The following is a 13,362-nucleotide window of genomic DNA, read 5'->3' as shown; positions in this document are numbered from 1 at the left end:
TCATAGGTGTTTTTGCATAGATGAGAGCAAGATATCTGTGTACATGAAAATCCTATGAAGAAGGAAGAAGCCAAAGTCACACCTCTACAGAAATCCCATTGGTATTCACACACAACTACATGCATAATTTGCAATACCAGTCTACAAGTGTATTTTATGTCTAGAATACTCTGTATATATGCTATTTTGAAAAAATTTCAATTGAAGCATTTGTATATGGCATTTTATTTCCAACTTTCTCAGAGTTACAGGAAAGTAAAACATGTACTATTTTTAATCATCTCTGTTGCTAAGCAACTCAGGTCGCAGGTACACCATTATGAGATGGGAGCTTACACCATTGTATTGAAGGAATGGTTAAATCACAAATACCGCAGGTTTATTTATAGAATATCCAAAAAATTCTCATTGCTTTACAGGGAGCATTGTCCATAGGTACCCCAAAGTATGTATACTTGAGGTACCTATTGACATAAGGCCACCTAGTATCAGTGGTGTATTTAGGTTTTACCCAGGCAAACGTGTGACCTGCAGCGCGTGAGAGCAGAGCGTCGGAGGCTCTTTATGACCGGATACTAATACAGAGCCCATTCTGGAGGACGGCTGAGGTGCAGACAACCCAGGGGAAGGAGATCTCTCTCTGACCAGACCAGGCTGTATACACCCTTAAGGGGACCTCCAGCTGACAACTAAACATACAAATGCGTATTATGATTATGCATCTGGTGAGTGCGTAATCTTAACATATTCACGGCACATCACCTGGTTAATCGTTAGAAATATACGGAGCACTTACCTAAGATCATTTTTGGATGGATCTTCACAAGTAGTACTTTAATGGACTTTCCTATTATTATCTATTGGAATTAGTCATTTTAGCACTATTATGTGCTCACGATTGCCATGTTATTAGCACTTTAATGTGGATATAATTTATTAATACAATATTGCACTTTGTCACCTTATTTACCATTAATCATTTGATTTGTGCATTCTATACATTTATTAATCGCATATGGTTGCATTATATTGAGTTTTAGCGCTGCACCTATATTTAATTTGATTACTTTGGAGGTTGTTTTTGGTTACCTTGTTGGTGCATTAGCTGCTTATGGTTTTAGCACTCGCTTATTCTGTTTTTATCATATACAAAGTATTGCGAGGGCCTCCCAAGTGTCACAAAAGGTCTCTTCCTGGTTGTGCAAAATAGCCGTGAAGTCTTCCATGTCATTCACTTTAGAAAACCAAAGGGACTTCAAAAGCGGGTTCAAAGACCTCCAAAAAAGGGGATGCATCCCTTAGCCGCATTTAGAAGCTGGATTATAAGAGAGTCCTTATATTTATTAATTGGTCACTCTGAAAGATGTAGTAGGCATGTCGTAGGGTTGCCCTCCAAATCCACCCTAAAACGGGTGGAACTTGTAACATGTTCCCAAAGGTGAACTTATCCTTTATCTGAACAAGCTGGAGTGAGAAGCTGATTGGTTACTATGCACAGTTGCACCAGATTCTGTGTGCACTAGTTTTAGTAAATCTCCCCAATGCCTTTTGGTTAAAGGTATTTTATTATGCTGGTTACTTGGGGATAAAATGCAGCTTTTCTATATACTATAATCTGTGGTGCATGCTTTGTAATACAAAGTCAATACACCGAAGCATACTCTATATTTTTTTTTTTTAATGTCATTTGTCTATATGGAAGTTGCCTACCATGTATCATGAGAAGGGTAGGCCCCATGTTGGGACAGCTTCATATTTCCTTTTGTATTGTTTGTGCAACAAGAATAAAAAAACAAATTTAAACATTGTTATACCTCTTCAATAAAAAAAAAACTTACTTGTTTTAATAGAAGCTTTTCCAGACCCCTTAGACATAGATGAATATTTCACAATTGCAGCTGGGGACAGCCATGCTGCAAGGGAGGATTTTCCTTTCCTTAGAGATGAGCCTTAAGGACAAAGACTAAAAAAAGCATAATTACCATATATACTGTATGATATGTAATGATATCAATATACTTGTGCTTGGCTATTAAACCTGCATGTGTCAAAGGACAATCAGTCATTTTATTACAATTCTTTTGTGTTGAGTGATCATTACTAAAGTGTTCATGTTGCTGCGTTACCTTTTTATTATATACAGGCATGCTCTGCCCCTCTTCACGTCTCTATTGAATGTAGTGTGTGCTTATGATCCTGTTGGATATGGGATTCCGTACAATCACCTCCTGTTCTGGGACTCGCGTGAGCCGCTGGTTGAGATCTCTGCTCAGCTTTTAATTGTAACACTAGATTCTGATCCGTCCACTTCCTCAGGGCCAAGCATGGATGGCACCACCACAAGCACTGCCATGGACGAGGGTGAGGTAGGTCACAATATAACTCTAACCTTTTATTGTTCTAACCTCATCAGTGCTGTTCTGTGACAAAAGATTCTAACCCTTCTCCATTTCCATGTTTAAGAGCTCCGTACCAGACAATCTTTTTGTGAATTATCTCTCCCGGATCCATAGAGAGGAGGTAAGGAGATGTAGAATTATGTCTTGGCAGATTTCTCAACTTTAATGAGCATATATACTTTCTATCTAAGTCTAGCTAGCATTGGCCATACACTAGAAAAACTTCATTTGAAACATTTGTTCCAGGAATACTACTTCAAATTTCAAATTGTTAGTGGGGTCAAATTTATTATTGTTTAGTATTTATATAGCGCCAATAGTTTGCTCAGCACTATAACTTTACATTGAATTTCAACCACAGTTGAAAAATTTGAAGGAGCAGGGTGGAATTTTTAATGAACTTCTAACAGTTGAATACGGTTTTTGTAATTTTCACCAAAATTACATTGATTTTAAAATTGAATGGTAAAGGAAAATGAAAGTACTTATGAAGGACATTCGTCACGTCATCATGTACTGATTAGTCAATTTTTGTATAAATGTTCATGTGAACATTCATATGAAAAATTCTTGTGTACAGTCAACTTGAGAATATACTAGTACCTATGGCATCATGTTATTTAATGTAGGTTCAAACTAGTCTGTACGCTAGTTGTGGGTGCAGGAACTGCAGCTATTCCTGCACCTGAAACCACCTGCAGCCAAATGGCACTGCTTTTACGAGATGTGCGGGTTGCCATTGATTCTGAATCGCATCCGCACGCATCTCTGTCTGCATCCTGTCTGCGGGTGCAGGAACTACAGGGAGACCATGCAGTTTCCCTGCGGCCCCGTTTTCCTATGGGAAACATAGGCACAGCAGCCCATTCAAATTCATAGGCTGCTATGCCCAAGCAAACACAACCCGCAGTAGTGTAAACCTAGGCTTATAGAAGTTCTCAGCACCAATAATGTGTTTTTCAGATGTGCAAACTGAATAAGGTCTTTTCCTTTTTTACCATCATTCTGAAAATGCTAGTTGCTTGGCTGCTAAAAAAAACAGAAGCACATGTCACCACCAAAAGAGAGATTTCACTTCACACTGGAATAGGAAGTGAATGTAAATCTCTGCAGTGGGACCACAGGCCGTTGAAAAAAAATCGACTGAGGATTTGAACATTGGCAATTCTATGTAAAATATTGTCTAGAGGTGCTTTAAAGGCTTAGGCTGGCCATAGATTATATAGTTACATAGTTCGTCTGGCTGAAAAAGGACAAATGTCCATCCAGTTCAACCATTAAAAAAAAAAAAAAAAAGTTATAATCCTATCCATACAGTTGATCTAGAGGAAGGCAAAATAAACCCAGCAAAGCATGATCTAATTTGCTCCTGCAGGGGAAGATAATTCCTTTCTGATCTCCCAAGAGGCAATCGGATATTCCCTGGATCAACTTTACCTATAAATGTTAGTATCCAGTTATATTCTGTGAATCTAAGAAACAATCCAGGCCTTTTTTTAAAGCAATCCACTGAGCTGGTCAGAACCAACTCTTGAGGGAGTCTACGAATTGAAGTAAAGAAAATCCCTAGATTCCCCCATCAACACAGTTAGTGTTGATGGGGGAAACCCTCCTGCTTAGTTTTTCTGGTTTCCCAGCTGTCAGAACACAATGATTACTGCTGCTGGCTTTAGCCAATAGATCGACTTCAGTACAACCAACCTGCCCATAGATGAATCGAAATTTGAACCAGTTATTGCTGAACCGTCCGAATTCCAATCCGTCTATGACTGGCTTATATAGCTAGCCATATTTAGGGTGTAACGTGTTCAGCACATTCCTATAGCAGTGCTTTGCTGTAGGAAAGAATAATAAATGCACATATTTTTTTTTTCCTGAAAAACGTGCATTTATTATTTTTTTCCTTTTTAAAGGTGAACTTTAGCTTTTAATAATATTATGGTTGTGATGGAGTGTGAATAACCTCTTACTTGGGAATAATCTTTCTTCCTTAGTCCTCATGCACACGGGACGTTTTGATAACGCTGGTAACATTAGCTGTGTAAAACACCTTAAAAACATGAGTTTTTTTGATAGGCTTCTGGTCTAGGGTTTTTGGTTTGTTGCAAACGTTCTTTCATATTACGGTCTGTAAAAATACAAGAGTGGCCCTCCTGCACTGCCCAATTTTGGGTCTGTCTAGGTCTCAGCAGAAATTGGCATCCTACCTATTCATTTCGGCCAAACGTGCTATAGCTCAAGCTTGGAGAACCCCTTCGGTTGTCTTCCAGGCGGTGAAGACCCAGATCAATGCTATGCTTATCAATGAACAGATGTCTAGCATTCTTCACGATTCTCATCCGAGATTCCTTAAGGTTTGGGAACCTTGGATACATTATTCCCTGCCTCCTACTAGCTATGGCCTGTGCTAGCCTTGGATCCGTGACTTTTCTAGTATTCTTCTCTTCCATGTTTTCTCCCTCAATCTTTCTTCCTTTCTTATATCTTTCTATGTTCTTATATTTTTTTTTTTTTATCAGCTTGGGTTTTTTTTCCCAGTATGTTCTGAGCTGATACTTCTCGGTAGGGGTTTTTCCTTAGTTTTTTTTTTTTTTTTCCGGTAATATGATGGATTGCTGCTGTTGCTACCAGGGGTGGACTGACAATTGGGAACTCGGGCACTGCCCGAGGGCCCAGGGTCAGAAGGGGACCCCATGAGATGCCCCTGGTACCTTTCATAGGCTTTTTTGGGTGTGGTTTGAGTGTGGGCAAGGACACAGGGGCCCCATGATCCCCTATTGCTCGGGGGCCCCATGAGTTGTCAGTCCACCCCTGGTTGCTACTATTTTTGGTTTGGCTTTTTGCGGTCACTCCTTGTTGTCATTGGACATTCTGTTATTTGGTTAATACACTCTGCTGATTTGTATCTGCTTATGTATGCTATTGTTCTGCTCTGCCCCTGCGTGGGCATATCTTGAGCTGCTTGTATTATAAAAACAAAAACATGAGTTTTTCACCTTTTTTTTTTTTTTTTTTTTTTTTTTTTTTTTTTTTAGCTTTTATTGCATTAGCGTTCAGTGGCATTTTGCTGCGTTTAGCAGTGTTTTCCCACGTTTTGCATTTTATCAGCATTTTTTTTACCAAACAAAAGTCCAAAAAACGCCGGTTTGCAGCGTTTTACCGCGTTTTTCAACATTAAAACTCCTCCTAGAAATCCACTAGTCCTGGGTTTTTTTTCCAGCCAAAAAACGGTGATCACAGTCTGTGTGTGTATGGACACATAGGATAACATGCTGGGGGTTTACTAGGTGTAGAAAAAAACATCAAAAACAGCAGCTGTAACAAATGTCAAGTGTGCATGAGGACTTAGGCTAACCATAGATGTGTCGTTTATCTGCCGAATTGTCGGCTGATAAACGAAAAATCAGTCGTTGCTGCCACCAATGCTTCCAAAAAACGTCAGTTTTTTGTAGATTTTCCAGCATGACCGATAAAAAGAATTGAGAAGAACCGCAAAAATTGGCCGACGACATTGCCCCACTAACAGCGTGAATATCGGCCGATTATTCGTTCGGACGAAAATTCGGCCGATAAATGACCCGTCTATGGCCTGCATAAGAGAGTATATGCTGTTCAGCTTTTGTTTGCACATCTTACTAGTTTGTGCAGTAACTTGATGAATACCTGTCTTATCTGATTTCAGGATTTCCAGTTTGTGCTAAAGGGCCTGGCCCGGTTACTCTTGAACCCCCTCACTCAGACATACCTGCCAAACTCCACTAAGAAGATCCAGTTTCACCAAGAATTACTGGTCCTGTTCTGGAAACTGTGTGACTTCAACAAGGTCAGGACGTTACCTGTTCTCTTTTGTGTGTGCAGTCAGTGGACAAGTCTCCTGCACGATCTGGGTGGTGTGTCTTATGGGCTTGTTGCTTCTTTTCTCACATTACTGTCTCTCACTCCTACAGAAGTTCCTGTTCTTTGTTCTGAAGAGCAGTGATGTCCTGGATATACTGGTTCCAATTCTGTACTTCCTGAACGATGCACGAGCGGATCAGTGTGAGACTGCACTTCCCACCTCTCTGTCTTTTACTCATCAACTCCCCTCACCTCTTCCTTATTACTCTAAAGCTGGCCATATGCTTTCGGCTGATTCAGAGGAATTTGCCAAAAGTCTAAGCGCTAATTCACACGTAGTGTAGTGACCGGCATTTTTACTGCATTGTATAACGTCTGTTACCACAAAGGACACACAGAAGAGCGGTTTTCTGTATCCCATTCATAGTGCAATGCAGCCCAGAGCTGTACTGCAGCATGCTGTGATAAAATACGGACCTGCTGTGTTTTATCGCATTGTGCTGCACAGAATCACATGACACTGTAGAGCAGAGAAGCACATTGCGCTGCTGTACAGCGACATGAATGAAGTGTGCTTTTGTACACTTCAAATAAAGTTTGTACAAATACACAAAAAGGGAACGGTGTGTGATTCACTGAATCCCGCACCACACTTCCCCCTACCGCACTCGGGAATGGACAGCTGCTGGAGAGGTAAAATTGCTTCAGCGGCTGTCCTTTCCTGTATGAATAGAGACTTACAATAGGTGCCCCTGTTGTCTCCGCAAAAGTAGATTACTCGATGGACTTTTCTTGAAGGAGTTAGGCCAAAAATTGCTGGCTGTTTGGTGGATGGAGGGATCGGTTTGATTTTTTTTTTTTTTTAATTCAGCTTACAGGCTCAATCAAAGAAACCAATTTTGAGTCTTGCCAGCCTATTACTTAGCCATCTTTTATCCATTTCAGCAGACATTCTATAGGACTTTATGAGGGTTGGATGTGGGTTAGGGGGCTCTGTAAGGGATAAGATTTCTGGGGTGGGGGCTTGGGAGCACTGTGGGAAGTTGGAGGGCATTGTGGGACACGGTTGCAGGTTGGGGACACTATGGAGGCTCTGTACCAGACTGGATGGAATCTGGGAGGTTACAGGATCCATAGCTAGCTGGAGGTCTGGAAGAGGGGAGGCTACGTCCAGGACTGGGCCATGGCCTGGTGGCTGAGAATCGCTGGTCTAAAACACAAACACACACACGCCATTTTGTAAGTGAAAACAGGACACTGCAGGAAACCAACACAAGCTGGGGAGAGCATTCACATGTCCTGCAGATGGTGGAAATGTATGAATAGAGGCTTACAATAGGTGCCTTTGTTGTCTCCACAAAAGTAGATTACTCGATGGACTTTTGTTGAAGGAGTTGGGCCAAACATTGTCGGCAGTTTGGTGGATGGAGGGATCTGTTTGATTTTTTTTTTTTTTTTTTATTCAGCTTACAGGCTCAATCAAAGAAATCAATTTGTGTCTGGCCAGCCTATTCCTTAGCCATCTTTTATCCATTTCAGCAGACATTCTATAGGACTTTATGAAGTACATAGACTATTCCCATTATAGACTAAATCAATGGTTCCCAACCTTTTTGAGATGATGGCTTGGTAAATTCTTCCAAAGCCTCCTATGCCCCGACAGTAAAGAATAAAGTTTATACAGTTTTTATTAATAAAAAAATATTGAAATGCAAATCGTGTATTGAAATGTTGAATGGCTCTGGGTGGGGTTGGGTGTTGCTGTGGGAGGGGGGATGTGGGTTTGGGGGCTCTGCAGCAGACTTGGTGGCTCTGTAGGGGATAAGATTTCTGGGGTGGGGAGCACTGTGGGAAGTTGGGGGGCACTGTGGGACACTGTTGCAGTTTGGGGGGCACTATGGAGGGCTGGAGGCTCTATACCAGGCTGGATGGCACCTAGGGAGGTTACAGGATCCATAGCTGGCTGGAGGTCTGGAAGAGGGGAGGCTGCGGCCAGCACAAGGCCACGGCCCGGTGGCTGAGAATAGCAGATCTAAAACACAAACACACGAGCCATTTTGTAAGTGAAAACAGGACACTGTAGGAGACCAACACAAACTGGGGAGAGCATTCACATGTCCTGCAGATGGTGGAAATGTATTACTGCACCATTGTTTCTATATTCTTATGTCCTCTGTGTATCACTGCCTTGTTCTAACTGTTGAATATCCAACTATCTTTTCATGCAGCCCGTGTTGGTCTTATGCATATCGGAGTGTTTATACTTCTGCTGCTTAGCGGTGAGAGGAATTTTGGTGTTCGCTTGAACAAACCATACTCTGTCAGAGTCCCGTTGGATATCCCGGTGTTTACAGGAACACATGCAGACCTGCTCATTGTGGTGAGTTTTCGTAAAGTGTTGGCTCCAAGTTCAGTTCTGTAAAGTTCACCCACACTGTGAAGTAAAGCAGTGATGCATTTTACCACTCTACAGCAGACAAATGGCACCATAGTGCCAAGTGCAGGTTTGACGACTTACATTTTGCATTCACTTTATGTGAAGGTGGCAAAGTATTGCTAGCAACAGGGCTTTTTTTTCTGGCGGAATGCGCCAAAATGCCGTTCCGGAACCTCTGTTCTTTACAGTGAGAGAGTGAAGCCCTCTCTGCATTGAAGGGCGGTCACAGAGTTAGCCGATATAGCTCACTTAGTTCTGGCTGCAGCCTGAGCGAGCGGAAGGCTGAATGATGTGCACTACGCCTCTCCTTGCAGACTGGAAACTGGTGTTGGCACCATTCGCAGCACAGCTGTGGAAGAGCGATGGAGTATGTGGGAACAGGCAAGCCTAGCCTGACTGTGACAGCTCAGTGTTAGCTGTGGACTGGAGACAATTTAGACATTTTTGGTAAAATGATTTGACAATATTGCTGATTAAAGCTGTGCATGTCTGTTAATGCTGCTTGGATATGGCCCTGTGCTGTGAATGTCTTTGCTGGATTGGGTTGTCTCATCTTTGCTGGATGGGGCTGTCTCTTTGAATATATTTGATGTCTCTTTGGTGGATTGGGCCATCTCTTTGCTCCCTCATCATATCACGACTCGACTACTGCAACTCCCTCCTCACTGGCCTGCCTCGCCGCTGGCTATCCCCGCTTCAGTCCATCCTGAATACGGCTGCCAGACTCATTCACCTTTCCAACCGCTCTGTCTCCGCCACCCCCCTCTGCCAATCCCTCCACTGGCTTCCGATTGCGCAACGGATCAAATTCAAAATCCTAACGCTGACGTACAAAGCTGTCCACCATACTGCCCCGAACTACATTACTGACCTAATATCCAAGTACCGCCCAGCACGCACACTCCGCTCCTCACAAGACCTCCTTCTCTCTAGTTCCCTGGTCTCCTCCTCCCATGCCCGCCTCCAGGACTTCTCCAGGGTGTCACCCATCCTCTGGAACTCCCTGCCCCAACCCATCAGATTATCACCTACTCTCCTCTCCTTTAGGCGCACCCTGAAAACCCATCTCTTCAGGGAAGCCTACCCCACCCCCTGCTAACTTGCCGACCTCCTCCACTCATCCTACCACTCCATCCCCCACAGCTATCTCCTCCTGTGCCACCATCCCCTCCCTCCTAGATTGTAAGCTCGAAAGAGCAGGGCCCTCAATCCCCTCATGTTTTGCATTGTATTGGTATTGTTCTGTCACATGTTCTGTCCCCCTTTGTAATGTACAGCGCTGAGCGAACTATTGGCGCTTTATAAATACTGTATAATAATAATAATAATAATAAATATATGGGGATGTTTCTTTGCTAGATTAGACTGTGTCTTTGCTGAATATATGGGTTTGTCTCTGTTGTATTGGGATGTCTCTTTGCTGGATTGGGATGCCCCTTTGCTGAATATATGGGGATGGCTCTCTGCTGGATTGGGCTGTCTCTCTCTGCTGGATTGGGCTGTTTCTCTGCTGGATTGGGCTGTCTCTTTGAATATATGGGGATGTCTCTTTTCTGGATTGGGCTGTCTTTTTTTTTTCCTTTCTTCAGCTTGGTGCATTGACTTTTTGGTGTTTTTGTCTCTTTAAAATTCTGAGAGTCCGTAACGGCCAGGGAGTACTGGCATATCCTCAGAAAATGCATTTTGTAAACGCATAAGAGCATATTTTAAAAACAAGTCCAGAAATGACTGCCTTGGCAGAAATTTTTAGACTTCTTCCTTGAATATACTGTACATGAATATCGCAGGTAATGGGGAACCGGTCTTGCACTTGTTACTGGCTTTTGACCGTAATTGCAGCTGGCTTATAATAAATTAACACTTTGCTGCATTTTCTTATGTTGTCTTTATTTTGTCTTCCAGGTTTTCCATAAGATCATCACCAGTGGACACCAGCGCCTGCAGCCATTGTATGACTGTCTGCTTACCATCATAGTGAATGGTACAAAGTTTAGATATTGGGAACAAAAGTACTGATTTTGTTTTGGCTTAGAGGATTGATCTTCCTTTCCTGCGTTATGTTATTTACCTACATGGTGGTGCTATCCAGCATTTCTTGGTGCATTGGCAGATGAGCAGTGGCAGTTAAAAATTACTTTAACAGATGTGTGACAAATCAACTGAGAAATCTGTGTGTTTTTATGAAAATCTGCTTTGCCAGACGTGACTATGACCATGTGTGAACAAAGGGTTTTATGAGTAGGTTTAACCACTTGCTGACCGCCCGCAGTAATCTGTCTGCGCGCAGGCGGCTTTTACAGACACCGTCGCTTACCTGTATGTTGGCATCTTCTTCCAGGTTGGGGGGGGGGGCGGCGCACCTGTAATTTTGACACAGTGGGATTTTGTCTGCAGGTTTCAGCCAACAATTCATGGCTGAGACCTGCTGATCGGTTGTGTTTAATCACAGCCCAGAGACCTGCTGATCGGTTGTGTTTAATCACAGCCCAGAGACCTGCTGATCGGTTGTGTTTAATCACAGCCCAGAGACCTGCTGATCGGTTGTGTTTAATCACAGCCCAGAGACCTGCTGATCGGTTGTGTTTAATCACAGCCCAGAGACCTGCTGATCGGTTGTGTTTTAATCACAGCCCAGGGACCTGAGTTGACAAACACACAGGGCTCTGTAAAGCGGGAACGTGTGTGTTTCTTCTCTCTACAAAGCAGGAAGAAGATCCAAACTGATTTTTAGTAAAAACGTATCACATGTTACACACTAACACTTGTTAAACATACACTTAACCCGTTGGTTACCTCGAGATGTTTACCTGCTTCCCAGCCAGTGTCATTAGTACAGTGACAATGTATAGTATTATCACTGATCACTGTATAAGTGTCACTGGTGATATCAGTGTCAGTCAGTCTACCTCCCACCCAGTGTCAGTGTCCGATTGCCTGCCGCACTATCATTGCCTTTACTAGTATAAAAAATAAATAAAAATTCCAGTATCTATACCATAGTTTGTAGACGCTAGAATGTTCACGCAAACCAATCAATATACACTTATTGTGATTTTTATTTCACCAAAGACCTGTTGCAGGATATATGTTTGCCTAAAATTATAAATAAATTAGCTTTTTTTTTTTTCTTTAACCACTTCCTGTCCGGCCCATGTATAAAACGTCCGGACTGGAGCAGTGCAGGGGCAGGTTGCCGTTCATAAACGTCACTCGCCATTTTAGCCTGTGCTCGCTTCCTGGGACACAGCGGAACACCGATTGCTGTACGGGACCTCTGTGTGAGGTCCCGATCATGTGATCACTGATTGGCCAATCAGTGATCACATGATTAGTAAGTAAGATGTCACTTCTGACATCATTGCTTACTACTAGTGAAATCTTTGAATGATCACCGAGGTCACATGGTACAAGACTATTCACAACAGCCTTGTACCATGTGACAAGCTGGGACCAATCACAGCTCTCACAGTATTTTTATAGCCTTTATGGGTGTGAAAGCAATCCGTGTAAAAAAAAAAAAAAAAAAAAAAAAAAAAAAAAATCATCACCCCCCACAAGTAGTACAGTGTCACTATGGTGACACTGTACTGCTAGGGTGACAGTATGTTAAAAAAAAATAAAATAAAAAATTAAAATGTAAAAAAACATTTTTTAAAATTATAATTTTTAGTTATAAACTAATTTTGGGGGTTTTTTTTACTAAAAAGATACATTTCAACCAATATTTATGAAGAAAGATTATTTGCAAAATAAAAAAGAAAAACACTTTTTTTTTTCAAAACTTTTGGACTTTTTCATTTATATAGCAAAAAAATTAAAATCCCAATAGTGAATAAATACCACCAAAATAAAGTTTTATCTGTCTAAAAAAAAAATGCTAAAAGTTTCATTTGGGTACAGTGTTGCATGACCGCACAATTGTCATTCAAAGTGTGAAAGCTGAAAATTGGCCTGGACAGGAAGGGGGTAGAAGTGTCCGGACTTGAAGTGGTTAAATGGATATGTTATATAAGTGTAAGTAAAAAAAAATAGCATTTTTTTTTTCTTGTTTTATAGAATAAAAAAACCCAGTAGTGATCAAATGCCACCAAAAGCAAGCTCTATTTATGTGGAAAAAAAAAATATAAATTTCATTGGGGTACAGCGTTTAATGACCATCCAATTACCGGTTAAAGTAGTGCAGTGCTGAATAGCAAAATGTGCCCTGGTCATGTAGGGGGTAAAACCTTCTGGAGCTCAAATGGTTAAAAACATTTTTTTTTTTTGTCTGTTTATCCTAAACAACAACCAATACGTTTCTCCCTGCCTGTCAGTCAGTGCTTTTTCTGTACGCATGCCGGACTATTTACTTGCGTATACTAATAATTCTTTAATGCTTAACCCTGGGCAGTTACTAAATCATGAAAGTGTAACTAAAGAGAAAACTTGTTTTAGTTTTGGATCAAGTGGAGAGGGATTAGTAAGACTTTATTGCTGTCTGTGTCCCTATTAGGGACTGAAACTGAAAGTAAAAGAAAATCCCAAATTTTAGGCTGACAACCAAACACTAATGAAGGGGAAATCTTCTAATGGGAACACTTAAGTTCTGGTGACCCTGGCGTCACACCAGGATTTCCTAACTTTGGAGGGTTTTCCTTTCACTTCCTGTTTTGGCTAATGGACAGGAAGTGAGAAGAAATCTCTCCAATG

The 13,362-nt window shown here is 41.7% G+C and overlaps 1 protein-coding gene across 1 annotated transcript in view; it reads left to right on the top strand.

The window, feature by feature from the left end:
• The window catches only part of HID1 (HID1 domain containing), a 98,931-nt gene that overhangs the window by 61,504 nt on the left and 24,065 nt on the right, over positions 1–13,362 (top strand). Inside the window, exons 7-12 of the mRNA XM_089682636.1 lie at positions 2,144–2,366; positions 2,464–2,520; positions 6,082–6,222; positions 6,347–6,437; positions 8,465–8,616; positions 10,576–10,654. Of these exons, the coding sequence (XP_089538762.1) occupies positions 2,144–2,366; positions 2,464–2,520; positions 6,082–6,222; positions 6,347–6,437; positions 8,465–8,616; positions 10,576–10,654 (743 nt within the window). The remainder of the gene's footprint in view (positions 1–2,143; positions 2,367–2,463; positions 2,521–6,081; positions 6,223–6,346; positions 6,438–8,464; positions 8,617–10,575; positions 10,655–13,362) is intronic.

This window comes from Staurois parvus, unplaced genomic scaffold, assembly GCF_062004578.1.
Source record: "Staurois parvus isolate SC_StPar_1 unplaced genomic scaffold, SC_StPar_1.0 ptg000293l, whole genome shotgun sequence".
Classification (NCBI taxonomy): domain Eukaryota; kingdom Metazoa; phylum Chordata; class Amphibia; order Anura; family Ranidae; genus Staurois; species Staurois parvus.
The sequence above is the reverse complement of the archived record's forward strand: the minus strand, read 5'-3'. Positions and strand labels throughout refer to the sequence as shown.